The sequence below is a fragment of the Dromaius novaehollandiae genome, chromosome 8 (genome assembly GCF_036370855.1).
Source record: "Dromaius novaehollandiae isolate bDroNov1 chromosome 8, bDroNov1.hap1, whole genome shotgun sequence".
NCBI lineage: Eukaryota > Metazoa > Chordata > Aves > Casuariiformes > Dromaiidae > Dromaius > Dromaius novaehollandiae.
In genome coordinates this window covers 28,512,328-28,538,773 of record NC_088105.1, presented here as the reverse complement: position 1 = coordinate 28,538,773, position 26,446 = coordinate 28,512,328, and the positions used below count along the sequence as shown (strand labels likewise).

General features: G+C 38.8%; 2 protein-coding genes across 13 annotated transcripts in view; both read right to left on the bottom strand.

Annotated features, from left to right (window-relative positions):
• The window catches only part of ZZZ3 (zinc finger ZZ-type containing 3), a 67,838-nt gene extending 66,905 nt beyond the window's left edge, over positions 1-933 (bottom strand). For 2 of the 7 annotated variants that reach the window (XM_064516060.1, XM_064516066.1), the window contains exon 1: positions 754-932. The gene's annotated coding sequence lies outside the window, so the exon portion shown is untranslated. Of the gene's footprint in view, positions 1-248; positions 378-436; positions 496-753 lie in introns of those variants that run through there. The other 5 variants (XM_064516064.1, XM_064516063.1, XM_064516062.1 and 2 more) reach the window with 5 other exon arrangements.
• Positions 934-5,010: 4,077 nt separating this feature from the next.
• The window catches only part of USP33 (ubiquitin specific peptidase 33), a 51,311-nt gene continuing 29,875 nt past the window's right edge, over positions 5,011-26,446 (bottom strand). For 3 of the 6 annotated variants that reach the window (XM_064516054.1, XM_064516056.1, XM_064516055.1), the window contains exons 19-25: positions 25,587-25,713; positions 23,220-23,389; positions 21,754-21,871; positions 18,973-19,081; positions 17,632-17,734; positions 16,712-16,780; positions 5,011-14,295 (exon numbers count right to left, since the gene is read on the bottom strand). In XM_064516054.1, coding sequence (XP_064372124.1) covers positions 14,138-14,295; positions 16,712-16,780; positions 17,632-17,734; positions 18,973-19,081; positions 21,754-21,871; positions 23,220-23,389; positions 25,587-25,713 — 854 coding nt within the window. In that variant the 3' untranslated portion in view covers positions 5,011-14,137. Of the gene's footprint in view, positions 14,296-14,324; positions 14,669-16,711; positions 16,781-17,631; positions 17,735-18,972; positions 19,082-21,753; positions 21,872-23,219; positions 23,390-25,586; positions 25,714-26,446 lie in introns of those variants that run through there. The other 3 variants (XM_064516057.1, XM_064516058.1, XM_064516059.1) reach the window with 2 other exon arrangements.

Below are 26,446 nucleotides of genomic sequence, written 5' to 3'. Positions count from 1 at the left end.
CGGGGCAGGGCCAGGGCGCGGCGCTGCCCCGGACGGCTGCAGCAGAGGCCCGGGCGCGGCCGCGGGGCTGGCGCGAGGTGAGGCGAGGTGAGACGGGGCAGGGCCGGGGCGGCGGGAGGGAGGGGCGGGAGCGGAGCCAGTCGCGCTTCCCCAGGGCGGCCGACCCCGCCCCGCTCCCCGTGTGGCCCGGGGCACGATGGCGGGGAGGAGGCTGGTCCCAGGGTCCCCGCCCCCCGGGCCCCCGTTACCATTACCCAGCACGCCCAGCGCCGCACCGCCATCCCGCAGCCGGCCAGCTCCCGCAGGAACCGCGCGCCCTCGCGAGACTTCCTCCCGCCTTGCCTTCCCGCCCCTCCGCACGCGCACGCCCCGCCCGCCCGCACTTGCTCAGACTCAACATGGCGGCCGCGGCGCCGCGCACGTGTCGCGGACCCACCGTGTCAGGCCGCGCGCGCCCCCGCGGACACATATACACACACGCACGTAACGCTCGGGGAGGGGAGCGGAGCGGGGCGGGGGGGCGGGCGGGCAGGCGGGCGGAGCCACTACGCACGCGCACGCGCCGCCGCTCGGGGCCAGCTGATTCGAACGGGCCGCGCGGAGCCGCCACCTCCTCCCCGCACGCGCGGGTCACGTGGGGGCCTCCCCCCCTCTCATTCCCTCCTCCTCCTCCTCCTTCCCCCTCCCCTCGCGGGTTCCGAACTCGGCACCATCCGGGTCCCCCTTCCCCCGGGGCCGGGGCCGAGCCCTCACCTGGCGCCCGCTGCTCGGCGCGGCCGGCCCGCGCAGCCCCGTCCGCGGCGCGCTCCCTCCGTGCTGCCCGCACCAGGCGGCGGCGGCGGCGGCGGCTCCGCACAGCGCCTGCTCCCCTCAGCGCGGCGGCGGCTCCTTCCGCTTCCTTCCCCTCCCCCTCCAGCCCGCTGCGGCGGGGACCCGCTCCCTGCAGCTCCGCCTGCTGGCAGAGGGCGGAGGCGGCCGCCCCGGCCTGCCCGCGGCCGCAGCCCGCCGCCCCCGGGCTGGACGGCGCCGCGAGGGCACGGGCGGCCCGGCGCGGCGGGGAAGGGGGGGGGCGGGACGGGCCCCCGCCTCGCGGGCAGGTGCCTGGCGCAGCGCCCGTGGGCGGCGGGACTGGAGCCTCTCGTGCCCGGCCCCCGGGGGGCGGTGGCAGGGCCGGGGCGCTCGCGGCGGGCTCCCCTGCGCCCCCGCCCGGGGCGGCAGCAGCAGCAGCCGCCCAGCGCGGGCGGCCCCGCGGCTGGCTGTGCCGGGGAGGCGGAGCGGGGCAGGCCAGCCGACGGCGGTGCTGCTTCCCCGCGCCGCGGAGCGGAGGCGGCCCGGCGGCTGGGGCGCCCTCGCGCCCGCCCGGCCGAGGCGTTTTGTGCCCGAGCAGCAGGGCTGCGTTGCTCGTGGCTCCCCAGCGCTTTGCCGTACTCCGACATTGCTACTGTAAGCTACGCCTCAAGAGCAGATACCGTGGGATGCTGCAGCCCGCCACGTTATGACTGAAAAATAACGAAGCGTGACTTTTAACTCTCTATTTTTGGTAGCCTCCTAGTTCGCTGCAAACATGCATGTGATCACCACAAGTTACTATTTAATGCAGTTTGCTCAAATAGATTTCATTTACTTCTCCTACAGAGGAGAGGAACTACCATACATCTCCTACTACCCTACTAATCCATCATTGTTTTCCCCCGCTATACCACAGTTAAAATGCATCTGGAAAAGGAGGAGGTAGCCAAGAAACAGGGAAGACTCGTCCAGTTAAATGCTTACAGCATTCAAAACGTTCCCCCCTAGGAAACCTTGCAAAGTGCTAGGAAATCCTAACCAAAAACTTTTAACAAAATATGACTTAAAATATTTCATTTTTTGAAGTAGTTATTGAGTATCTTGTAATTGAAGTTATTTGTATTCTTATAAAGAGTAAGAAAAGCAGTTTTTATTAAAATCATAATTGTATGAATTGCTAATTATACACACTTTGATTCTGCTGTCCTAGACTATATCCTTTGCCTAAAACCTCAGTAGCATTTCCATTTTCCCAAGCATTTCTCACTTTCCCCTGCTTCTTGCTGACTTGGAACTCTTCTCCTGTGATCAGATTCAAAACAACAGAAATCCCACAAGAGAAGGAAGGAAAAATTTTCCTTGAATCAGTGCCACTGTTCTGATGCAGTGTTCTGTCCACGCGCCCAAGTCTGGAAGAGTAAGGGAGCTTTTTGTGTTATTGCAGCAGCACCGGTAAGCACTAAAATTCTTGTGAATTGCATTTAGAAATATGTTCATTTAGCAAACAGCTGCAGTTGTTTAAGATATTATTACATTTCAGCCAAGTGTTAGTGTTTTTGCAGTAGAACTGAGGAGTTTTCTCAGCTGCTCCAGTACAACATCCATTGGTTTTGTTTGAATTCCCATGGCAGTCCAGGGGTGCAGTTGAGCAATACAGCTGAGCTGTATTGGACAGCACTCTTTTCCCCCCTACTCCCAGCCATGCAGTCCCACAGCTTCCCCTCTGCCCGCTCTGGTGCCAGCTGGACTTCCTAAACCACTAAGAAACTGTTCCCACTGGTGGTGGATTCGTTCTCAGCTAGAAAATAAGCTGCATTGGCTCACGGCCCAGTCAGGCAAGGGAGCCAGCATGCGAGAAGTGGAGGAGGTGGTGGTGCCAGCAGAGGGGAGGAGCAGCACTGTTCTCTTTTGGCAGCAGCACCTTTTTGGCAGCTGGATGAAACCAGTCCAACCATATTGTCTAACCCCACCCTAGACCAGGATTTGCCCTGAATTCACTGAGTCCTTAAATATTGTGTTCTGCCATCTTGCTTCAGAAGCAATGTCTTGTGAGGAGATGATAACAAAGAGCAACTGTGCACGGTGTGATGTTTCCTGCTAATGAAAGGGATACTCCGAAAGCTCTTGCCCGTCTCTACACGCTCCCTGCCTCCCCTGGATTGAATCCATCAGTCCACAGGGCAGCAGAAGCAGCTGTCCATACACAGAAAGGACTGAGACTAAGCAGGTTTACTACAAGACCTCCACCTAAGGGAATTTACATTTAAACCCTGGGAGATTTCCTGTGTTTGAAGGTGGTTGGACATAGCTCTTCTTCCACTCTGCTTCCCCACAGTTCAAGTCTTCCAAGCCCACAGTATCCTGCAGCCCCTTCCCCGCAGTATCCTAGTGTAGCTTTGGAATAATTCCCAATTAAGCCTCCTGCCTAGCAGCACCATGTTTTTCCCTAAGATATTTTCACTTTCAGGCAGTTGCCCCTGCTCATGTACCCTATCCAAACTATACCATATTCTTGACTCTGATGGCAGCCATTTTCTCTGTGCTAAAACTTCCATCTTGCTGTAAACAAGTGGTAGACATGTTTAATAAGGGCAACCTCAAGCAATTTTATTGCGCGATAACCATTTTTCTGGCTGTTCACTGTTGGCAGTAAAGAACTATTCTTATCAAGGGAAAAAAGGAATCAATGGCAGCCTTTCCTTATGTTATAATGGGACAAGATAAAAACAAATACTAGATCAACACCTCCCCTCATCACTAGTTGCTACAAAGTCATGAGCTGACAGATGTTTTATACCCCTCCAACTTTGCTAAAACAAACTCCTAGCCCGTGTTTGTGCATAGAGAACTGCCTACAACCATTGGGCCCAGCTTCAATGAAGCTCTGTTTTAAGGCTCATGCTCTGAGTGGTAGTGCCTTTGTTTCTAGCTATCTCAATCCATGAAATAGCTTAACTGCTCCTTCTGCTTAGTCTGAAGTAGCACTTTACAAGAGCAAATCAAATGTGCATTTTTTTTCCCCCTGACAAAAAGATTGACAAAAATAACTCTCCATGATTCAACACAATTGAAGAGTCCATCCTAAGGACATCCAGGTTAGCTCTCAGCTCTTAACAAAGCTGTCCCAGACAGCAGGGCAAGGAAAAGTATAGCTGAATTCTCCTCCAGAATTCAGCCGAGGCTTATTTGTTCTGACTCAAGGCCAGCTGTACTGGACTGGCTGTTTTTTGCGGTGACTGCACAGAAGCGCTGGAAGAGAGCAGAGAGACTCCTGAAGCCAGCTTCGGCTCGGTAGGGTCAGCTTCCCCAGGACTGCCCAAAGCTAATAAGCCATCCTGACCTGGTGTTGGCTCAGCACAGTACCCAGAAGCCTCTGCACTAATTAGTTTACCATCTTAAGAAATTGTTTGTGGATAATTTTTAGATGGCTTTTTGATTTTCTATTTACAGTATGTCTGAAAAAAAAAAAAACCCCACATTTAAATTCTTAAGAAAATTCCTCATAAGAGTGCTACAGAAAATAGCTTCAAGTTATAAAAGGGAAATTTTAGCTGAGCTAAGAGGAAGACATTTTTAAACAGTATTACAGAAAAAGACTATTTGTGGCTTAGATATGCCTTATGTGGAATCACCTCAGGTTTTCTTTGTTGCAGGGCCTCTGTTTTGCTACCCATTTCTGCCTGCTGCATTCCCTGGAAAGCCCTAAACCTTTTCCTTCATTGGTGCTACCAGATGTAAAAAACAAACCTGAGAAAGACTAGACTTCTGTTGATTTCAACAACAGCACCACCACCATCACATTTTCCAGTGTTCTTACATAAAGCAAAATGCCTTAGATAAAGTTGTGGCTACAGTAGCTAATTCAGAGAGACCGCACAGGCTTTTTGCGAGAACTTTAATTATTAGTTTACAGTATTATCAATTCAGTAATCTATTATTAAGAGCATGCATTTTGTTACTGTTTCCACTACTTCAAATACTACTTGGACAGAGCCTTTATAGTAGTTATGCAAGTCACCATATCAACAAAAAAAACAATAAAAAGCAAATTACTTAAATAGTGATCAAAAAATGCAGTCATGGTAAATTACAAGTTCAGCATTATGAACTGACATCTGGTCTAGCATCTACTAAAAATCCACACCAGCCATAAATTTAAAGTGCCTGGTTTTACAGCTCTTTGTTCTGTGGGAACAATTTAAACTATAGTTTAAAAAAAAGTGGCAAAGAGTGAAAAAAAGTTTTAATTGTTAAATAGAACAGTTTCCAATCACTGATATATTACAGTATGTGCACATAAGACAATTTAGGAGTTTTACAATCCATACAGCCTGTTGCAGAGTTCACCTTAATTACTAAAAGATGTTCCATAATATATTATGAAAAAGCAAGTTGCCAATTACAAAATGATACATTTAGGAAGTTATTAGTTTATTTGCACTTTATGCCTGTATATTTAAAGTAGTGGTCATCTAATTCAAGTAGATGTAAAAATAAAAAAAATTACATTTACAATTAAGTAGAATTGATATATATTTTTCATAATAATTAGGCTACATTCTGCAATAGTACACAACCACCCCCTTGCTCATGAAATATTCCACTTAAATTGCTTTTGCTAATTTCAGTAGAGGCTTCAAAATTGGGCAATATAGGAAATGAATACAGTGCATTATTGAAAATAATCCAGTTTAGAATTCATTAGACTGAGTACATTGTTTTTCTGATCTTTAAACTTTGATTCAGGCTTCCATAAAATAACAGCCTCCGAGATCTTGATCTCAACATTTCTGACTGTTAATAGTTAGGTCACTCTAGGAGTTTTACCCCTTACAGGGTTATAAACTCCTATCCAAACAGTCATTTTTATCCTTTCTCCTCTCCTTTAGAAACTTGTTACATATATGCAGCACTGTATTAGTGGGTCTGCAATAACACATTAGACTGTGTTCACAACCTACCTAAAGGTGTGTCAGGTCATGAAATCTCCTTGTTACTGTTTTGACTACCTTGCATATTCCTTCAGGTCCTAAACCACAATAGAGGGCTCTACTGTTACTCTGATACTGAACAGCATATGATGTGTTCAACATAAACCAGAAAAAAATGGATAAAAAGTCTCCAAGATGCAGATGTCTAAATGCAAAAATTAAGCCTAACCCTAAGGCACATTTTTTTCTAAACAGAAAAGATTCCTAGAGCTAAGCCTATGTTCTGGAATCAGGGCCCTCTTCTAGAGGATGTGAAAGATATGGTGGTAGTTCAAATTTGAACTACCACCATGTAGGAGTGGCCACCAGCACCACTGACAGTTCCGTTTTAAAAAGCAGGGATCCTTGTTCAGGACTAGAAATCTAGACTGGAGGATAGCCACTTTCCAGCAGGAAAGCTTATCAATAGATACATCTTCTGTATCTAGGAGGCTTGAAGCACTTTCTGGGTTCCTGCTCTGACTTACCTTTATCTTTTTCAATATCTACAGAAAGAGTCCAGAAAGACTAGTTTCTGCACTGGTGTCTTTAAAGTCAAGGTCAGACATGAAGTTCAGATTGTTACTGATCTGGTTTTAGAGACAAATTACCTCTTCTACACTGCTTTGCTAGAAAGCAAATTAATTACACTACAAGCAAGACAAAAAGGTAAGAGACAATGTGTTTCCCTTTCTAAAAATTATTAGGAGGATGAGACATCAAAGAAGAGTTCATAGCTGAAAAATAGCTTGCTTATTGCTTGCACAGTTAAGTTGTAAAAATCAGTCTAAGCATTTTTTACTAGACTAGAAATATAATTGGAAATACCGTTTAACTGAATTAATGTTGCCAATCAATTAGCATTTTGGCACATATGAATGCATTCCTTTCATTACAGCTGAAAGTTTCATTAAAAGACTCTTACTTTTGGACCTATAGAGGTGTGCTCCTTCATGGAAACAAGCATGCATTCAGAGCATGAGCAAGGGCTGCATCTCTGTTCTTTTGGATTTAGCATTTTAACAGACACAGAAGGGAGGAGGGGAAGGGGGGAAAAAAAAAAAGCAATGCATCACCATGGTAACCAGGACATCTTGTTTTAGCATGTACATTATAAAAACATACACAGGATAAAATAAAATTAGTCACCTAGAAAAATGCTCACTTCTGGGCAAAACTGTTCACAAAAAAGGTACTGGCATTTTCCTTTGAGATAAGAGACATGAAAATTGTTATTCTTCATTTTTGACAGCTGCCTATTATTTTCAGCTATGATTTTCTTACTTATAAGAATCCATTTCTCTTCTCTGCCCTCTTTATTCTTCTCAACCAAGTACTTCAAGATTTACTCTTGTCATGTGGTAAGTTATTCCAAAAGTGGAACTTACAAGTTCTTAATAAGTTTTGGGAGTTTCAAGTGAGAAAGGAGAAACATATCTGGAAGTGAAAAACATTTGTTGCACTTAAACATTTCTTAATCAATTGAGTATATTAAGTTTTCTCAACTTCCTTTATATTATGAAGACATTTTAGCGATACCAACTACTGAATCTTGCACCTCTCATACTGCTGAATAAATAACCAGCACATAAGAAAAGTGATTGAGATTCACTAGCCATGCAGAGGCAAAACAAGCCTGTTTGTGAACATCCAGTCTATTCCTAATAACTCCAGCTTCCTATTTGAGGGATCAGATTCATGTTGCATTTTCCAAAGGTTGCACATCTACCCATCTATGACCTTTACAAGGAAACCTGTGGTCAAGTGACTTGGCATGTAGCATCACTAAGAATCCATAAAACTTATCAGTCACATTAGGGTTTCTTGCAAATGAACCTTCTTTTACTATCTACATGTCACAGCTAGCACACATTTAGGAAGGGAGAAAAGTTTTGCGATACAGTAAGTAGTATCAGCCTCCTATGAAAAATGTGTTGGACAGATATTGTAAGCAAGTACCCAATATTAAATGTGTTATAAACAGATTACATTTTATTTTATTGTGTGGCAGTGCTTAGTCCTAACATTTTTTAATGGAAGAAAAGCCACATCACCTTGTTGAATGACATGTTTTAAACAGCAATATATATTATAGAGTATGTTCAAGAAAACAAGTTATGCTTTTCACTGCTAGTAGGAATAGCCCTTTTAAAATTGTCACTGATGAGGCTATTTTCTAATCGGCTAAGATTTTAAGGCTAATATGAACCAAGTTTGTTTGCAACCAGACAATTTCTGGGAAATAATGCTGGAAGTGATTTGTCTTGCTTTGTGATGCTTCAGAAATCTAGAATCTATTTTGCTTCCTGCTACTAATTGTCAGCTCTGGATGGCTCAAGTATAGAGGAAAGCCAGAAAAGCCATCTGTTTGGAAGAATAAAAAAGCCTAGTTGTTTTACTCATTTCCTGGGTAAAATGAAGAGCTGAAAGGTTTTCAGTGAGAAAACTGCTTAGAGTGCATTAAGCCAGATGTATATAGGGAATTCAAAGGAATAAATGGAACAGAATTTTCTTAGTTCAGTATAAAAAACACATATGGCAGATATGAAGAATCCACTTGCCCCTTTAAACAGATCATCTTTAAATTCTGCTGCAAATTTTCCTCAATCTCTGGTTTGCTTTTCCAAATGAACTTATGATGAACAACAGTACATCTATCAACCACAAACAGCAACAACAACAAAAAATTAAATGTTGGCACCATCATTACGAATAAACGCCTGTAAGAATAACTTGAAAAACTTCTCAGCTTTAGTCTTTTTAAGGAAACTTAGGATATTTTGTATTACAAAAAACCCCCCACACTAAATTTTGAACTTGACAAGGATTAGCACATTAGCATAATGCATTAATACAGCAAATTACACCAGATTTCACAAGAAAAAAATCAGGCCTACATGGGCATACTTAGCTTTCATTTGTGAAGTGAAAGTTATTTAATCAGTCTAATAGATTTTACAGCCAAATGTATTTCTAACTCTTTATGCAGATATCCCACAGTCAGAGGGACATACTAAGTCAACAGTGATATAAAATAATCCTTCTCTGTAGGGCTGTCTTTACCAAAACACAGGATCTTACAAATATACAAAAGGCTTTAAATACAAATTCTTTCAGATATCACCAAGTATAGTACTCTGCCGAAAGGACAGATTTCTAGAAGTGCATCATCACCTATCTAGCCTCAAAACTCAGGGACTAATGAACTACTACTTGTTGGCTCCAGGCTTCTCATCTCTACTTCAATAGCTTGGTCAGAAGCTCATTCCTATCAGCATAGCTGTGTCAGTAGAACAGATAAGCAAGACTGTGCAACTCCCACACAAAGCTAGAGAGCAGAACTTCCAGATAAGATATATCATCAAGGTAAAGAAATGACTTACATTTCAAATGCAAAATCTCCTTACCACTGCCAGGGACATGTGTAGCAACAGGTGTGGCATTACTCATTTGAATTCAGATTTGTGGTGTCACATCAGAGACCTTACCAACCTACAGCAGATTTCATCAACTAAATATTAGATGATACCTTAAAAAGGTTTTGCTGCATCTAGGCAGTTCAACAGCTGACAATAACAATACTATTCAAATAAAATATGCAAAGTTATCAAAATGGATTCTGAGTTCTTTTGATATGAATTAGTAAAAATGGCTTTCACCCTCCCCCCCTTTTTAAATCCTGTTTTAGTACAATTATTGAACAGCATATGAAGTCTCTAACTTACCTAGCAAACTTCCAGGTCATTATTGACAGAAGACTGACACCCATTACAGCATTCGATTGAAGTGTCATTTATCTATTTGAAACAAAATGAAAAAATCCTATCTGATCCATCTACTCAAGATCATTATTCCTACGTAGAACTTAATTATTTTAGTACCTCCAGCCATAGTTCAATTATGAAATTGGAGAAATAGATTACATGCATTTATATTTATCCCTAGACACGGGACTAATTTAGATTCTACTTGCAGACACTGCTTTCTGGACTACCTAATCTGAATCATGTACAACTGTCTTCGAAATTTCCTTCATTTCCTAATATTCCCATGGCAGGAAAAGACTGGCCTTTAAGTCAATAATAACAGGGGATAATTTCCTAGCTAGCAAGCAGGTTGTTTTTATTTGCTTCATTAAGCAGGGGGACTACTTACCTCTCACTTCTGAAGCATATTGTGGAAGTGCTTTATTTTACCAGTAACTAATTCAATAGCTCTTCAACTAATTTTTTTCCCCCAGTTATACTTTTTAGCTATATCACGCAGTACTTGAAGCATTCTTCTGGATGTTGGGTGGGGTTGGCAGGGAAGGGGGTGCAGATGAAGAATTAGTTGTTCAAGTTTTTTTGCAAATAGTATAATTTAGAGAGAAATCAAACTAAAGCTAGTAGGCCAGTTTCTTCAGAAGAGAGGACTGACATTATCAGATTGAACAGTACCTTTTTAGTAGCCCACATCTAGATTTCCAGGCCTGGAACAAGGACCCTACTGAATTTTCCTCTTCTTGAAATGACAGCTTCCCTGGCATCCAAACACACTGCCTTGTTTCCTCAACTGGAAACAAATGAACAAAGAACCCAGGACGACTAGTTAAACACTTCCAGAAGAAAAAAAATCATTTCGACAGCCCTTCCTGCAACACTCCCTCTGGTTTGAATCAGAGCTCTCTTCACAGCCAAGGTTTCTTCTGTACCTATACTCTGAAGTGTTACATTCCCTCCAGTATATGCAAGAGATCTATCTAAAATAAGAGAGTTTGGGAGAATGCCAAACAGGCTACTTTCACTTCCATGGCATAAAATCCCTTACTGAATTCTCAAAGCACTAACATAGAGAAGTCATCCATTTGTAACTGTCTTACAACCAAATACATCTATTTTATCTCTGCAAACTCAGGGATTTTTTTTTCTTTTTTAGCATGACAAACAGCTGTAGTAGGAAGATGCCCATTCCTGAAGGTACCAGAGGTATTTCATGACTGCTAGTTTGAAGTGGCTTGTGTACATGCACAGTTTGTTTCACTATGGACTCCCAGACATTCAATGAAAAAGTTTCTACAGAATTGCTAGCAGAAAATTTCAAACAGGCTATGTAATATCCAGTACAGGTAATCACTGCTAATATTTAGGCAAATATTCCTACTTATCTAGGAAAAAATCAACCATCATCCATCAACTGTTTCCACATTAGAAGCCTTGCATCTTCCTTCAACGTTCTTGTAAGTTAGATAACTGAGTTTTGTTAATCCTTCTCTGAAATACTCTCCTCCCAACTTGTATTTATCACTATATAGTATCCAGAATTGGGAACAGTACAGATGAGATCTCACCACCAAGTAGAGCATAATAATTACCTCCTGTGCCTCACATCTGATGCTTTTGTTACCATTACCCAGAACAGTTTTTTATCATCATTGGATTTTAACTCTTAGTCAGTCTGATCTGCTAGAATACCCAGAACACTTACACAGAACTGCTTCATTCCTTTGACAAACTGATGTCCAACTCTCATAATCCATTTTTCTCTTGTCTTTATTTTTTTCTTCTCCAAACAAGTGCATTCTGTTCTAGCATCCTGATTATTAGTGGAAACATTAAATAAAATAGTAAACCTAATCACTGTACAGTTATTTAACCAAGAATGTATTTCTCAAGTTTCCAATTAAGAACACGTAGGGGAAGTTATTCCCAAAGTATGCAGAGCTATTAATGTTTTTTTCAGCTTTAATGTATTAAAAAACCTTAAAAATAGCTTAAATTAGATAAAAGCTTAGCAAAGAACAAGTTCAGCCTAGATAGTATAAACCCAGGTTTGAGTTTAGTCATCCTGATAAAAATAAATAAATGGAGGTGGGAAGCTAGAAGTGCCTCCCACAGACCAATGTCAGCAAATTACTATTGACTGTTCATAAGCAAGTTATGCTTACCTTCAACAGTGATATAACTTCATAGCTGTAACTGATATGTTTGTTTACCATGTACTTAGCAGGGGAAACTTGGTATTAACTTCAAGGTGCCTTATCTATTAATGTAAAATTGTAGAAATGCATGGTCAGATAGTTAAGGGCTGTGCTTGGTGTTCCTTTAGATTTACTCTGTGTACATGCAAGGCTTCTCAGCTGCAGATATCCCAAGACCTTCTTTAGAATTTAAGGAGAAACATTTAAGTTCAGAAACTTAACAGGCTGGGCAAGAGTTACCTATGACAATTTAAAATTGAGTAATTTTTTTCCTTATTCATATAATTATGAGCTTCATATGCTGTCAATTTCCTCCTATTTGCACTGCTTTATTCACATTGTATCAGCATTTAAGATTTAAAAAAATTTCCTTTAGTTCAGTGCAAGCCTAATTTATCTAGGATGGATTCCTTTAATTTCTCTTGATTTGGAGGCCTTACTTAGGGGTGAAAAACACATTCCATCAATTTCCTTTCCATTTTTTGTGCCTCATACTTATCTATAAACAAGACTGCCAGTATTCTTTCTCCCAGTCTCTCCAGAGCTCTCCTCTGTACCTACCTCCGTCTTAAGCCAATGCACCCCTAAAGGAGATTATATATGACTTTATATATGCTTTAAGTTACGTAGCTGCAGATTGGAAGTGCAAGTCACCTACTCTTTTAGTTCTTTCCTATTGGACTTAGGAGCCAAAAAAGTGTACAAAACTTGATCCCATTAGACTCCAGCTTACCTCACAAAGACAAAAAACTTAGAGCAAAGCAAAATGCTGAAGTACAATGTATTCTATATGTGGCTTTTATAAGCTGTATCATCTGAAACAGGAACATAAATTTGGTTTAGTTCAAAGTATGCTACAAGAACTACAGAGAAATACTAAATGGTATCAGATTATTGACAAAGTAAAGGTGATGAGTTCAGGGGATCAAAAGTAACATACATACTACAAACCCAGCTTCCTCTTGTTCCTTGCTCTAGCCCTTCTCAGGTAGGGCGAGTAAAATACTGGGATTTTTAGTTACTCAGACAGAACTGACTCCTGCTATGTGGCACTTCAGCAGCAGGGTCAAGTACTTTAGGTTACAGGACACAGTCTAGGATTGTCCTATGTGGTTCTTTAACCAGAATGGCTTTTAGTGCTTTACAAAGGCAAAAAACAGTTTTATACTATATATAAAGTTGTATAGACAAACGTTCTCAACATTTGCCCACTTTGGAGCTAAAACTGCCAACATCAGTGCCTAAATGTAAAGCGGTCAAGGAATACACTTATATGGGTGCAAAAGCAGTATCAAAGCATTGCTTTGAAAGGTTTTGTATTGATGTAATAAATGAAAAACATTTAAGAAAGCTTTCTCCCCCCTTCCACAATTGAAGTTTTTTTTATTATTGATCCAGCCTTGAATAATGCTGCATATTTGGTAACAATATCAGGCAAAAAACACGAGCAAATGCCATTCTGCATTCCAATATGAATCATTCAGTAAAGTTTTGCAATATATATATATATATTTCATCCAGCTTCTGACATCATAGGTCATCATGCCACTGAGTATTTTTAACAACACAATAAAAGCCTTTAAAGGAACTGTTTTGTTAATGTAATTCAGGAGACCAGACAATTTAATTTCTCAAATTTATACCACTCATGTCCATAATCATTTTACATTTCACACTTCATGCTCTCAAACATCACTCTAGAGAAGACTAAAATTTTTTTGTCACAGATATTATTAAAGATACTAGCCAGGCTTATAGAGTTACAGAAGCCTATAATATGTAAAATTTAGTAGGTAATAAATTATGACATTTGCTGACTAAAACAATATTCCATCTAGACTAATATTTGATCCATTCAAATACCAAAAGTATTTGGATGTTATATACTACTTGTTTTATATACTTACAGTGCAAAAAAAGCAAGACAATTTTTCCTGAGCATTTAGGAAGTTATTTTTTTTTCCTTCTATTAAATCAATGATTGTGATCCATTTAAAATATACTCCCCTTATACCTAGGCTTGTCAAAACTGTACAGTTAAAACAGGCAGCAGTTTGTAGATATCAGAAGCCCAATCAGGAATCAATAAAGTTACTTTATGACATCTCTAAAATTTTGCTCCAATTTTTCAAGTCTAAGGTTACTACAGGATTTTGACTTATACCAGGAAGTCCAGAAGTTACATTGTTTTCCACTGACTAAACACTCCAAAATGTACAAACCACATGCCTTCCAAAACAGGGAAACAAGTCTCTATTTAAGCAATTTGTAATACATATTTCAACTTACTATTCTTTAGTTAACATAATGCCCAGTGAGCTTTGCCGCCTACAAACATTAGGAAATAAACTTTCAGGAATGTATTGGGGCATTTTGTAAGGAAGCTGAATTCCTTACACGTTGATCTTTATCTCAACAGCTACAGACCATGAGTTTCTAATTCAATCTTCTCCTCTGTTTGCAAGATATCAGGGTCTACTGGAGGAACAGGTGGTCTGAGTATAATCTCTGGACCTCCACCATAGATTGACTGAAGAAAATTCCATGTTTCTTCAGATATCTGTCCAGAATCTGCACCTGAAAACATTTTTAAAGTTTTAATTACTATTTAAAATTCTTTCACGATTTTTTTGAAGTCCATAACAGATATAAAAAGAACAAAATACTCAGACAAATTTAATACTCTAATCTGGATTTGTGCTTTATCTTGCACTAACTACCAAACCTGATGACATGTTAGCTTTATGCTTCTTGATTCTACAACTACCTGCTCTCTAAACTATCCAATACTTAGCAGAACTCAATCATAAAAATGCATGACATTTAAGATAAATACCTTGTCTGACACTTATCAGCCAAACTGACAGCTGGCGAGTCTTGTAGTTGTGGGGCTGCTTTTTGGTACACATAGAGGGAGCAAGGACTCACATTAATGTAAGGACAGCCAGCCCTGCCAATTATACCATAAAGTTCAAGGGTTGAAGATTCTTGCTTAACGAGAAAAATTAAAGATTTACAGTAAAGAATAAAAGAACAGGAACCACAGTGGAATTCTCAGAAGCCCAGACAGAAAAGACTATCAGGACATTAACTGCCCCACTAATGTTCCTTATATGTGGCACTGTGATGAGTGAGTCTGACTTTTTCTGTCTATTTAATAAAGTCTTTGTTTACAATCCCATTCCTCTGGCTAGAGGTCTTCTGTCTCAGGTCGGTATCCAATAATCACTTCTGATTTTCAGTAACCCTTTATAGAGATAGGGGAACCCCAGCACATCACCACTCTTAGGTTTTAATGCAAGGATTCTGTCTGACACAGTTGAAGCCAGGATTTCTTAGCCTAGACATAGAGGACAGCTTTCTACTCTATCTGAATAAGACTCCATCTTAAGCAACTGACTAAAAACCTGCCTACAGGAAGTTTTTCCCAATATCCTTTTATTAGAAAGTATTTTTAATCTGTGTCATTAAGCTTAATTACAGTACACTCTATTTCAAAAAAAAACAAAACAAAGCTAAATCAAGGGGACTTCTGCATATGCGCTCATGATTTTCTAGCCTCCACCACCTGCACCAGTGGACCTACTACTCTACTTTACATATAAAACATTTCCAAAGAGGAAGGGTACAGAGAGTTACACATTTGTTTACCCACACTGAGTCAACCATACAAAGCTTCATCTGGAAGTCAGGATGGACTGTGCCAGAATAAAGTTCTGCCTCAGTAAACAAATGTTTAGGTTCAGTGCTGTCCTTAAAAATACAACTGACTCCATTCCTGTAGGCACAGGAGTAGACCTTCCTCCCCTCACCCAGCTCCCAGCTCTTCTAATGGTCACATTTAACTGAACAAGCACAGTGAACTAACACACTGGGATCAGGACCACTGGATCAAAGATACATAATACTACACACTACTTAGCGGCGCTCTAACCTCTTCACTCAGGAAAAGAGACAAGTTATTTCCACAACCTCTTACTCTTAATTTCTACTTATGTTCTAATTTGAATCAATATCGCTGAAGTGAAAAGTCAAAAACTGCCATTTTACTTACTGTTACCGATTGTAAACTGAATTTTTCTGTTGCTATATTTCAGTCAGATGCTTCATAACTTGTATTTGAATCCTATGTTACAGCTTAAAATCTTTAAAATGCACTGGCACATTCAAGGGAGCAAGAATTCATTCTTTTAAAAAAATGTTCTTAACATTTTACAGCTTGTAAGATTCACCCAGGAGCTAGTGGCTTCCAGTGAACTGCCATTGGTAGGTCCACTGTATGCTGAGGCATTAAGTTTTAACTATGGAAAAAATCCAGTTAACAAATAAAGATTAACTTTAACACTCCATTTTTTTCCCTCAAAGCTGAGCTACAATGAAATGAAATATTCACATGATGTTTTCACAGGAAATCTAAAGTCTTCATAGAGCAAGCCATGTTAGAAAACTTAACTTTCTGTCTACACACAAAATTCAAATAGATATTATTAAGCATCTGACTATGAAGAACAACAAGTAAATCTTTGTATGCTAGAAAAGTTTTTGCAATATACAGTAGTAAATAACTTGCAGAAAAATGAGAAACTACAGTGAGTAAGTGCTGTTGGCTTCCCTCTGTCAGAAGTAGCTCTCAACTCAAATTGGCTTTCAAGATTCAAATAACTAAATACAGATACAGAACACAGCCTAAAAACCAAAGTTACTCTGCACTGCTTTCTACGCTCTTATATGCACTTGGATTAGTCTACTATAGACATTAATTCATGATTTTATGAATAAGCTGGCCTCTCAAAAATGGGCCTTGTAACATCTACCAGTTCTTCAGTTTCCCCTCCAAATATAGTATTAGGATTTTTCTTAATTAGAATACAACAGATTCCCCAGGAATTATCATTTTACAAAAACAGTTAAGATAAGAATTTATAACATATTTTCTTAGCTTCAGCAAATATATCATTAGGAGTACAAAGCTGCAGCGATATTAGACACCTACCTTGCTTTAGCACAACATTTCCACATTTTGTGACTGCAATCTTGGCATTATCAATAGGACCAGGAGGCTCTAGAGTGACAGAAAGAATGATTAAAATGGGAGAGTGAGAACAAACAACAGTTCGGAGGTTCAGTCTTCAAATGAAAAGAGAAATAGCTGGTTTGCTTCCTGCTTGTTCTTGCACTGCTCAGCAATATGTTCCAAGTTGTTAAAAGCTAATCAGAATTTTAATTAAAAGCAGGTTTTTCCAAGCATTCATGATTACAGTAAGCCTTCAAGCAATGTAAAAATGCAAATTAATCCTAATTCTCACCTATAGCCATACTGTCCCAGAGCAGACTCAAACAAGATTATAGAGCATTTTGTCAGTGTTTCCAATTCAAAACTTCATGTGCACCTAAAGGCAGCTAATAGTGATATGATTACAGTTGTCTGCAAGTCTAAATTGTATCAGAGAGGTCCCCTTTCCTCCAGAGGCTACAGCATTATCAATCTGTTTTTTTACTGCATAATGCATACCTCCTCAAACCTGAACTCAATTTTTCTGCTGCTGTTAAAAGCTCTCCCTGCTCTCTGCAGATGTTGCTGTTTAAGTTTACTACCACTTTTGGAAAGATTCAGAACAATAAGCTTTATGTAAACCTGAAGCCACCCCTCCCCAACTAAGTAACATACTTTCACAACTATCCCACCATCCATTCCCATGAATTATCCAATTTTGACTATAGTCTGTAATTTGATTTCTGGGTATATTTGCTACATATGAAAACTATGTCTTTGTTTTTAAAGAGCTTTTGTTGCCTTATCTTGCTATTCTTCCTGCATCCTTCTACTAAAGTACAAGCAACTAAACAGTACTACTATCTGACAACAAGAAGAAAGAAAAGGTTACCCATATCTTGACATGAACCACAACTTACCACTGTCTTTGCCCTTTACAAATCCTTCCCATTCTCTGAACCATTGCATGCTGATGCAGTAAAAAGTTGATGGAGATTCTTCTTCTTGGAATGCTCTGTTAAGCTGCAAGGGAAAAGAATTATTGTTTTTCTGCCTTTTCTTTCTTTCTTTTTTTTATTTTATTTTTTTTTAAAGCTGCTAAATATTTTTAACCACTCACTAAATATTAACAACATAATACACTGCCACAAAAAAAAAAAATTAAAGAACTTCAGATCATCAGAACCATAAACCCTTGGTAAATTCCCAAAGAAAGAATTTTGATGTAGCGGTAGCCTTTATGTTAAAAAAGATGATTTGTTCTTTACTACAGAATTTAATTTCCTTGTTCCCAAAACAGCTCAATTTAAAACCAAAAATCAAGTCGCTCTTCTTAAGCATAAGCACTTATCCATCAAACACTACTGGATAATTACTGTGAATTCCAAACTTTTCAATGTAAACTTAATATAAAAATATTATAAATAGTAAGCTTATTTTTATAAAATAAAATAAACCAGTGTTTTGAAGATTTGCTTCATTGTTAGATCACAAGTTCTTTGTATGATGAGCTACATCTTCATCTATGCTTTCCCCTAATAATTAAAACAGAAGCAGTACAATTCCAAGTGAGGAAGACTCATTTTATGACATTTTGCTTAAGTTTAAGAACATGGAAGATTTTTGTTTCTATTGCTTTAAATTAAGAGATTCACACCCTGGTTGCTCGATTTTCCCCTGCAAGACAAAACAAGTGACTGTATAGATGACAAAAAGCAGCTAAGTAAAGAGTCCCAGTTGTATCTAACTAAAATTGTTACTATCATTGGAAAAAATAACTATTTCTATAAAAGTCTTCCACAGCAAGATCTTTAATTAAGGTTTAACGTTTTATTTTTGTTCAGAGACTATGGAAGGAAGACAATGAAGAAAAGAACTTGCTACATGAGTAATAAAATGAGCTTAATTTTACAGATCCATTAAATACTAACATAGTCAATTCACACTGAACTATTTGTTTGTTTATACCTCTAATGTTCTTTTATAAGAACAGGTACAAAGTTAGAACCAGAGCTAAAGACTATGATTAACTTGTGAAATATTTCCTTGAGTTATGTTTCCATATAAACAATTATCTGGGACATCACAAGGACACTGTTGCTGCTAACAGGAAAAAGGTGATTCTATGTAGGTATACAAATATTTTAATAAAGTCTGTTTGTTACATGAATCACCTGTGCACATGGTAACCCGTAATCTGGAGTCATGAATACCAGATGATGTCAAAAAAAGGAATGAATGAGAATTGTTTACTTGTTTACCCGAATAAACATTTCCAATTCGTTTTTCCTTCTTTTTTCAATTCTTTCAGACTCTATTTGGCAGGTATGACAAACATACAGATGATTAACAGCTGGTCCACCTCCATACCTGCAGTGATAGTTGAAAAAAAACCCATACCCCCACACATTAACCTTGTGGAAAACCGCATGTAAAAAGAATCAGGCACCTGTTAGACATAACAAGTGCCAGCTTCTTACAGTATGTAATTCAAGTCTGATGCATTCCACTGCTGATCACACTGACCCGCATATGCCACCATTTATTTTCTTAGTAATATTTTGTACTTGATCCCAAGACATAACAATCTTCCAAGTTCTGACTGCCTAAAGCCAGTACAAACCATCTCCAAAATTCTGCTATAATCACATATCTTGAAAGGAGTTACTACTGGAAAAATGTTGGTGAGTGATTAATCTGAATAAACCCTCTTTTATACCATGTGTGATTTATTCATTAAAAACCTCCAAGAGTGAGCTTATGGAAGTGTTCCCAATCGTTGTCAGCCAGTTCTATCTTAAACTAAGCTCTAAACTTCAGTGTTTGTCTTGTTCATTTAAAAAACAAACAAAACGCCCTACTTCTGCATGCTCCTACCCACCACATTTTCCTTGTGTGCCAGCTGTCTGCACATATGGAATTCTTTAGGGCCTTTGGCACCGAGAAGCACAGCACTAAGTACCATTCTGAACACAGGCACTGTTCTGAACATTGGTAGGCCCAGAAACTACAAGCCTGACAAAGAAAATGCCAAATGCAGCACTAAGAAATGTATTTACTGCAGTAGAAAGGTCAAGCTGAAATACATGTTATGAAATAAGGATATTCCTAGTGCTCCTTCCTAGACGATTACTTATTCTTGTCAGAGTTGTGCTCTTTTGTTTCTTTTCTAAAGCTTCAGATTTTATTCCAAAACTTACATTAAACAAGAGATAAAAGAGAGCATCCTTAAATATAACAAGAGGAATTAATGTTCAAAAGCTTGCTTTTGAGCAAGAGTGAAAAAGTGACCATGTTTAGAGACTAAAACTAAACTAAAATCTGCCACAGAAGGCATTGAATCTCAACATAACAAAACTTAGAACTGTATGTTTATCAGTCCATAGAAATATTTTGGGATGCTGTTGCTTTCCTAAATACAGAAGTGTTTTATTTTATCTGATAATTAAAGAGTTATTTCAGTACAACAGCATTTTTACATACAAGGTTGTTGGTATATACTCAATCCTCACAACTTAAAAGACTGATGTTTTATAAGATGCTTCATAAAATGGTCGCCACTTCCTACACACCAATTGTACCTTTGAAGATCATGTTATGATTTTAGATTACACTGATCAGTCCATAAGTCTTTGACCAAAATTTCAAATGGTATAAAATCCACATTTGACCTTTTGAAGCAATTTTGTCCCCAAAGCTATTAGAATTGAATAAAATAAGAATATTGCCAGGTGAGCAGCAAAATAACAAAGTCTGGACTCATACAGATTGGCATCCTATGAGTATCTGCTTCTCCTTAATACTACCTCAGTAAAAGTCACTTTCTGCCATAGCAGTCTTGCTTCTCTCAGTACTTTGCTTCCCCACCCTAAACGCTCACCCACTGCAGCCTTGGCACTCCCCCATGATTCCCAGCTATCAGCAAGGCAAAAAGCAATGTATAGTTGCTTCAGAGCTACTCTATGCTGATGTGCACATGCACCGATTAGGAGGCCAGACAGAACGGACAAACATTTAGTAGTTGTATCTCTACCCACCAGAGGTCTCCCAAAATCTGGGGGATCCTACCATCTCTAGGATTTCTACTTAGCAAATATAACTGAATTTTGACATCTTATTCAAAAAGTTTATGGAGAAGGGAAATGAATGAGAAGCTTAAAAATATTTTCCTTCAGATTTAACAAATGTTTCTGGTACACATGTAAGGGATAATGCAGTTCATTTAATAGATATTTATGTTATTATTATAAATTATCTATATAATAACATTAAATATATATTCATATATTAATATAAACATGTGCATTACATAATATACAAAAATTATTGGGAAGTTCAGTATATGCAGGAATGTGGAAATAAGATGGCAATAGTATTATTTCTATTTTTTCCTTGTGGCTATTTAAGCTTTTTTTTTTTTTTTTTTTAAATTAATCTTATCTATAGTACTTAGGTGCCTGGGAATTAGAGACAAAAATAGTTGTTACAAGTGCAATACAGAGTCCTTAAGGTCAACAGCTAGGCTCTTCTGCTGCTTTTTTGTTACTTTAAAAGGAGACACATTTTATAAGAATCCCTCCCATAAAGGCAAGCACTTAAACCTGACCCATAGGAGAAGTGTGGACTAGTTATACAGACCCCTTACATCTAAGCTATTTTGAAGCACTACTGGCAGCTGAGGCTATGGATTCAAAGCCAACATACAAGAAAAGCTGTCTCCAGCCAACAAGGGAACAGGAAGCTGACACAGACAGCTTTTTCAAAGTACCTCTTGCAAAGCATACTTTTGCTGACCTACTTTGTGTTGTTTTGTACAAATCAATAAACATCGTTTAGGATCTAATACTTGAGTATCATCCCAGTAATACACTTTCTGCACTGTTCATGCAGGCTTTTATTTAGTGTTACTTTGTACATGCAAATTATATAAATCTGCACTTCGAAAAATTTAAGCCACTAATCCCAGAGGTCTGATAGCACTGCTTGGTACACATTTGCTCTCAAACTCTATCATAGGTCTTTTTCAGTTACATGAAACTTACCTGCTATACAGATTATCCCATATATTTTGAGGTAGCATTACAACCAGGTCTTCTATGAAATTTGCCTTGGGTGGAGGAACACCTGCAAAAGCAGAAGCCGGGGAGGGGAAAAGAAAGCCTGTGGACTTTTTTTTTTTGAAATTCCACTTTAAGAAATTTTGGGAGAGACTATGTTAGAGGTCTCTAAATCACAAACCCCTGACCAGTTCAAAGAGGTCATCCAAAAAAGAGTTTTACTGTAATTAAAGAGTTCTTTAATTTTAATCTCTTATGATGCCAAAAAAATGTAAGAGAAGCTGAAGAAGCCATATGGAAGATTAAAGGAAAGGACTGGAATCCTTTCTAAATACCAGTTACAAAATGCTTTTGAAGGTATACAGCTAAACAGTGGTGAAAGACTTTGTTTATATATTTATAAAGACACTGATTTACTAAACTGTCCTACTCAAAATTCATTAGTTTGTCAGCATTTTTGAATTACTTCAGACACATGAATGCTTGAAAGTTTAGAGGGAGGAAGAAAGACAGGTTTGCAGGATTAGCAGCAAGGAGTTATAGCATATAGTAAGCAGCTATGTGTTACACAGAAAGTCTTTTGAAAAGAAATATCTAGTAGCTAGGACACACATAACACGAGTCATCTGTAGTAACCCCACAGAAGCAAAACAGCAGCGACAAGGGCTCACATATAGACAAGCTGCAAATAGCTATAGGGGTATAGTACTCCTTTGTAAAAAGTCTGGTTTAGCAGAAGGTGCTGTACTTGTAACTGCTAACCTAATACAAGTGCATTTCACATTAGAAAACAAGTATAAGAATACCACATAATGGTAGCTTAGAATGTTAGCACTCGCATGGATATTTCCACTAAATAGGTCTTGCTGTTAGACAATTCTCTCCTATTTTATCAGCATTTAACATATCAAAGTACGACTTCTATGCTTCTATACAAAATATATAGAATTACTACTGTATTCATCACACTGCTGTGCACTGGATATTCTCCAGACCAATTTCTTGTCCTGTGGCTTTCAAACCTTCTTGTTGCTTCCAGCACATGGCTGAACAAAGATTGAGATTAGTTACAAGACCAAAAAATAAAGGATGATAAAGTGATAGGGGTTTGTTTGTTTGTTTAAAACAGGAATATAGATGTTTATTATGCAAACTGATAAGCCAAATCATCTGTCTCTAAGAAGCAAGAAAGCTTATATACAAAATCAAATGCACAGAGAAAAGACAAGATTTAGGAGGACTTCACATAGTATCATTTCCAAATAGTCAGCTACTAAAGTAAGAGAAATCCAAGTTACCTAGAAGCCACAGATTAGATAGCTGTAACATAAGCTTACTTACTATACTCAATTTCCTTTAATTCCTTGCACTTCCTGTACAAGTATACATCCCTGCACAGCTAAAAGTTGACAGGCAAATTCTTCGTAAATGGTACTTGGTTACAGCCTCACCTCCATGCATACAGAGAAAATCATTATTTGAAATTGGTCCTGGCTCTGCAAAAGTCTTGAATTTATTTAACCATTGTCTGGAAACATAGAACTGCAGAAGACTTGGTTCCATCATATTCAGTAGACCTGATATCCTCCGTCTTTCTCTCTGTGCTTCTTCACTGCTCTTCCTATTACAGAAATAGAAATCATTAAACAAAGATATATCCTTTGGTAGAATGCAGGTAGTTTACTCTATGGAAAGAAACCTGTACTTTCAGTGCTTTACCTGGGCCACACCTATGCTTCAAAGTTCTACTAGCAGTACAACAGTTGGTTTAGATGTGAAAAACTCACGCCTTCTATGCACATGCGTGACAAACCTAGAGCATTGTACGTTACAGAATTACACACCACAACAGTTAGTACCAATGGGTTCCTGCGAAGTGGGAAGGGCACTGAAGACTACGCTCCATTAAAGTTATGCTTTATGTTTATGCTTAGTTCTGACAAAGCCACAGTGTGGGTGTAATCATGCTTACAAGAACTTTTGCCTGCCTAGTTCAACAATTCAAAGACTCACAACAGTTCTCATCCTTCCAGCCAGCTTCAGAAAAAAATAGGTGGACTGCCACAGAGACTGCAAACTACACTGCAGTGGTGATCCTCCAGAGGAGAAAGAGATAAGGCTCCCTGCCCATCTGCTAATTTCATCTGCACATCTGCAGCATACCCCTTCAGGCTAAAGTCTTGCAAGCTGTAGTCCTTTGACATGCTCCTTAGCATCAGAAGGAAGGCTGAACAGTAAAGGAGATACTGCAGCTCCCCTACTCCCTAGTTTGGATAGAATCTCTTCTCCAAAAGCAGGCTTGAACCATTCATCCCATCCTTCAAAATCCCTAACCTGAAACTTGACTCTTAACTGGCACAAATCAGTTGATTTATGGAGTCAAAGTTGATTCAAATAGCTGGGTAGAAAAGCTTCGGTTAGGCCTGATGGCTATAAGCAACAAAGGCTGTATAGCAAATATACAGCATAGCAGAACAACAGTAGGAAAAACAAATGCTATGAACTCAGTGAAAATACATTATCTGCTGAACTTCAGATCAAATTTATTTAACAAAAACCCTAAGTCTAAAAACAAAACTCAAGTGGGTAAGTTCATTTTCAAGCTGTAATTTACAAAAAGCATACATATCCCTACTAAATTTTCATAAAATCCCAAAGGAGTATCACCTTGTGTGTGGTAGGGTTTTGCATGTATGTTTTGGGTTTTTTTATTTTGTTTAAAAAAAACCCTAAATATTATTTTATTCTTTATTCTACTTCTAAAATATTTGTCTACAATCAGGTACAGTGTTCATTCTTAGCAATACATCGTGACTTCCACATTCCTTTTAAGAGACCTTCTGGTTCAGACTAACAGGCTTAGCTCAGACAATGGCAGGAATTAGTGCTCCTGATGAAAGGTAAAATGTTCTCACAACATTCTTATTCTTTAATTCTAGCACAATCCATTTTGTAGTCAAGTTTTAGTAGCAAATTTTATGTTAGTAGAAGAAATTCACAATTTGAAAAGCTTTCTAGAAAACGTAAAATACTTTAGCTGCATTTGTTTCAAGTACAAAAAAAATCCTTAGGCCTAAGATGGTGGTAACATGATTTCTCGCCTTTCATTTTGATTTTCAGGAAAAGATCAGCCTATAAATTCTCTCAAGTTAAATTACAGCACAGTAAAACCCCTGTTATTCCATATCCCATCTGCTGAAGAGTTTCCACAATTCCCTTTACAGCTCTAACAGTTCAAGTCTGTCTGTGTGAAAAACCTCCCCTTGTGCAGAATTCCTTTCCTCTAATTGAAAAAGAGGCAATCTGTTGCCAGTTCTAACAGTTGCTTGAAATTCTCTTCCTAGTCATCTTACTGTGCTTTATTTATGCAGACTGAAGATAATTAAAGCCCTAATCCATTTCTCAATTTTCACTTAAAGTTCTAAACATGTTCAAGAACACTGAAGCCACTCTACTCTAACTGGTTATATCAAAACAACCCAGTAAAACAAACTAAGCACACTGTAACCAAACTTCACAATTTGACAGTTTTCCACTCTTTTATTGTCATACAGCCTTTCTGCTATGCAGCACTAATGACCTACGCAGTTTATTATAAAATAAAAGTGCTTCTCAGGCATAACAATCAACTCAGGCAATCTGTCCAGAAGTTTAGTAGTGATAGAACAAGTGTTAAGGACATAACAGAAGGATGAAGTCTCTCCACTGTTTCTGGTTGGAGAAATTCTTCCCTTAGCTGAATGAAAATGGCCCAATTGCTTAAAAAGTTAATGTATTTGACTAATTTGAATATCATCGTGCTTTTAATTTCTTCTTACCTGTAAAAGAGAACATATGCTTCTGCATTTTGCACAGTGGATTCAGATACTTCTGTGACACTCTGGTCATCAAATTCATACCACAAATTATTTAGATTGTTTCGACAATAAGCTATATAATGTCCACCTAGAGTGTAAGAAGGCAAGAGTTATTGAAAAATGTTCATAGCTGCCCATTTTACCTCCTTTCTATGTATTGCATAGTAAGTACAAAAAGTCTTTTTTAAAAGTGAGAAACTTAAAATCATTAGCAGACAGTACTTGGATATACATACTAACCTCTCTTCTCTAACTTCTTGGATATACACACTAACTAGATTCAGGATCAAGTTCTTCTACACTAGCTAGTGAAGAGTTGGACACAGCTTTCAGCATACACTGAACCCTTCAAGCAACTTGTAGTCTACCATGTTCCTCATGGAACTCAAATCAGACTAAGGCTGCTTGAACAATTTACCCTAGTTTCTACAACGAACTCTTCAAGTCTTTTTATGCTTTATAATAGAAATAAGCACAGCTGTATAACTGCTATATGATATCAAGACCATACTTAATGGTTCTCAATGTTAGTCATAATACATTTTAAATTATTATTTCTTAAACACCAATTAAACTGACATTAAATAATCAAATACCTACTAAACTGATTAAGAGAAGCATCATTCATCAAGCACTAAACAGATGAGACAACATTCAGAAAAAGCAGTGGCAAAACAACTTCCTCTAAACAATGAACCTCAGTTCAGGGAGGAGTACCTTCTATAAAAATCTATGAAGTTTCAAGCTATCTTCAAACTTACTTTTCTTCTACTTTAACAGATCTTATAAATACCCAAAGCACCCAGAGAAGAAATGAGACT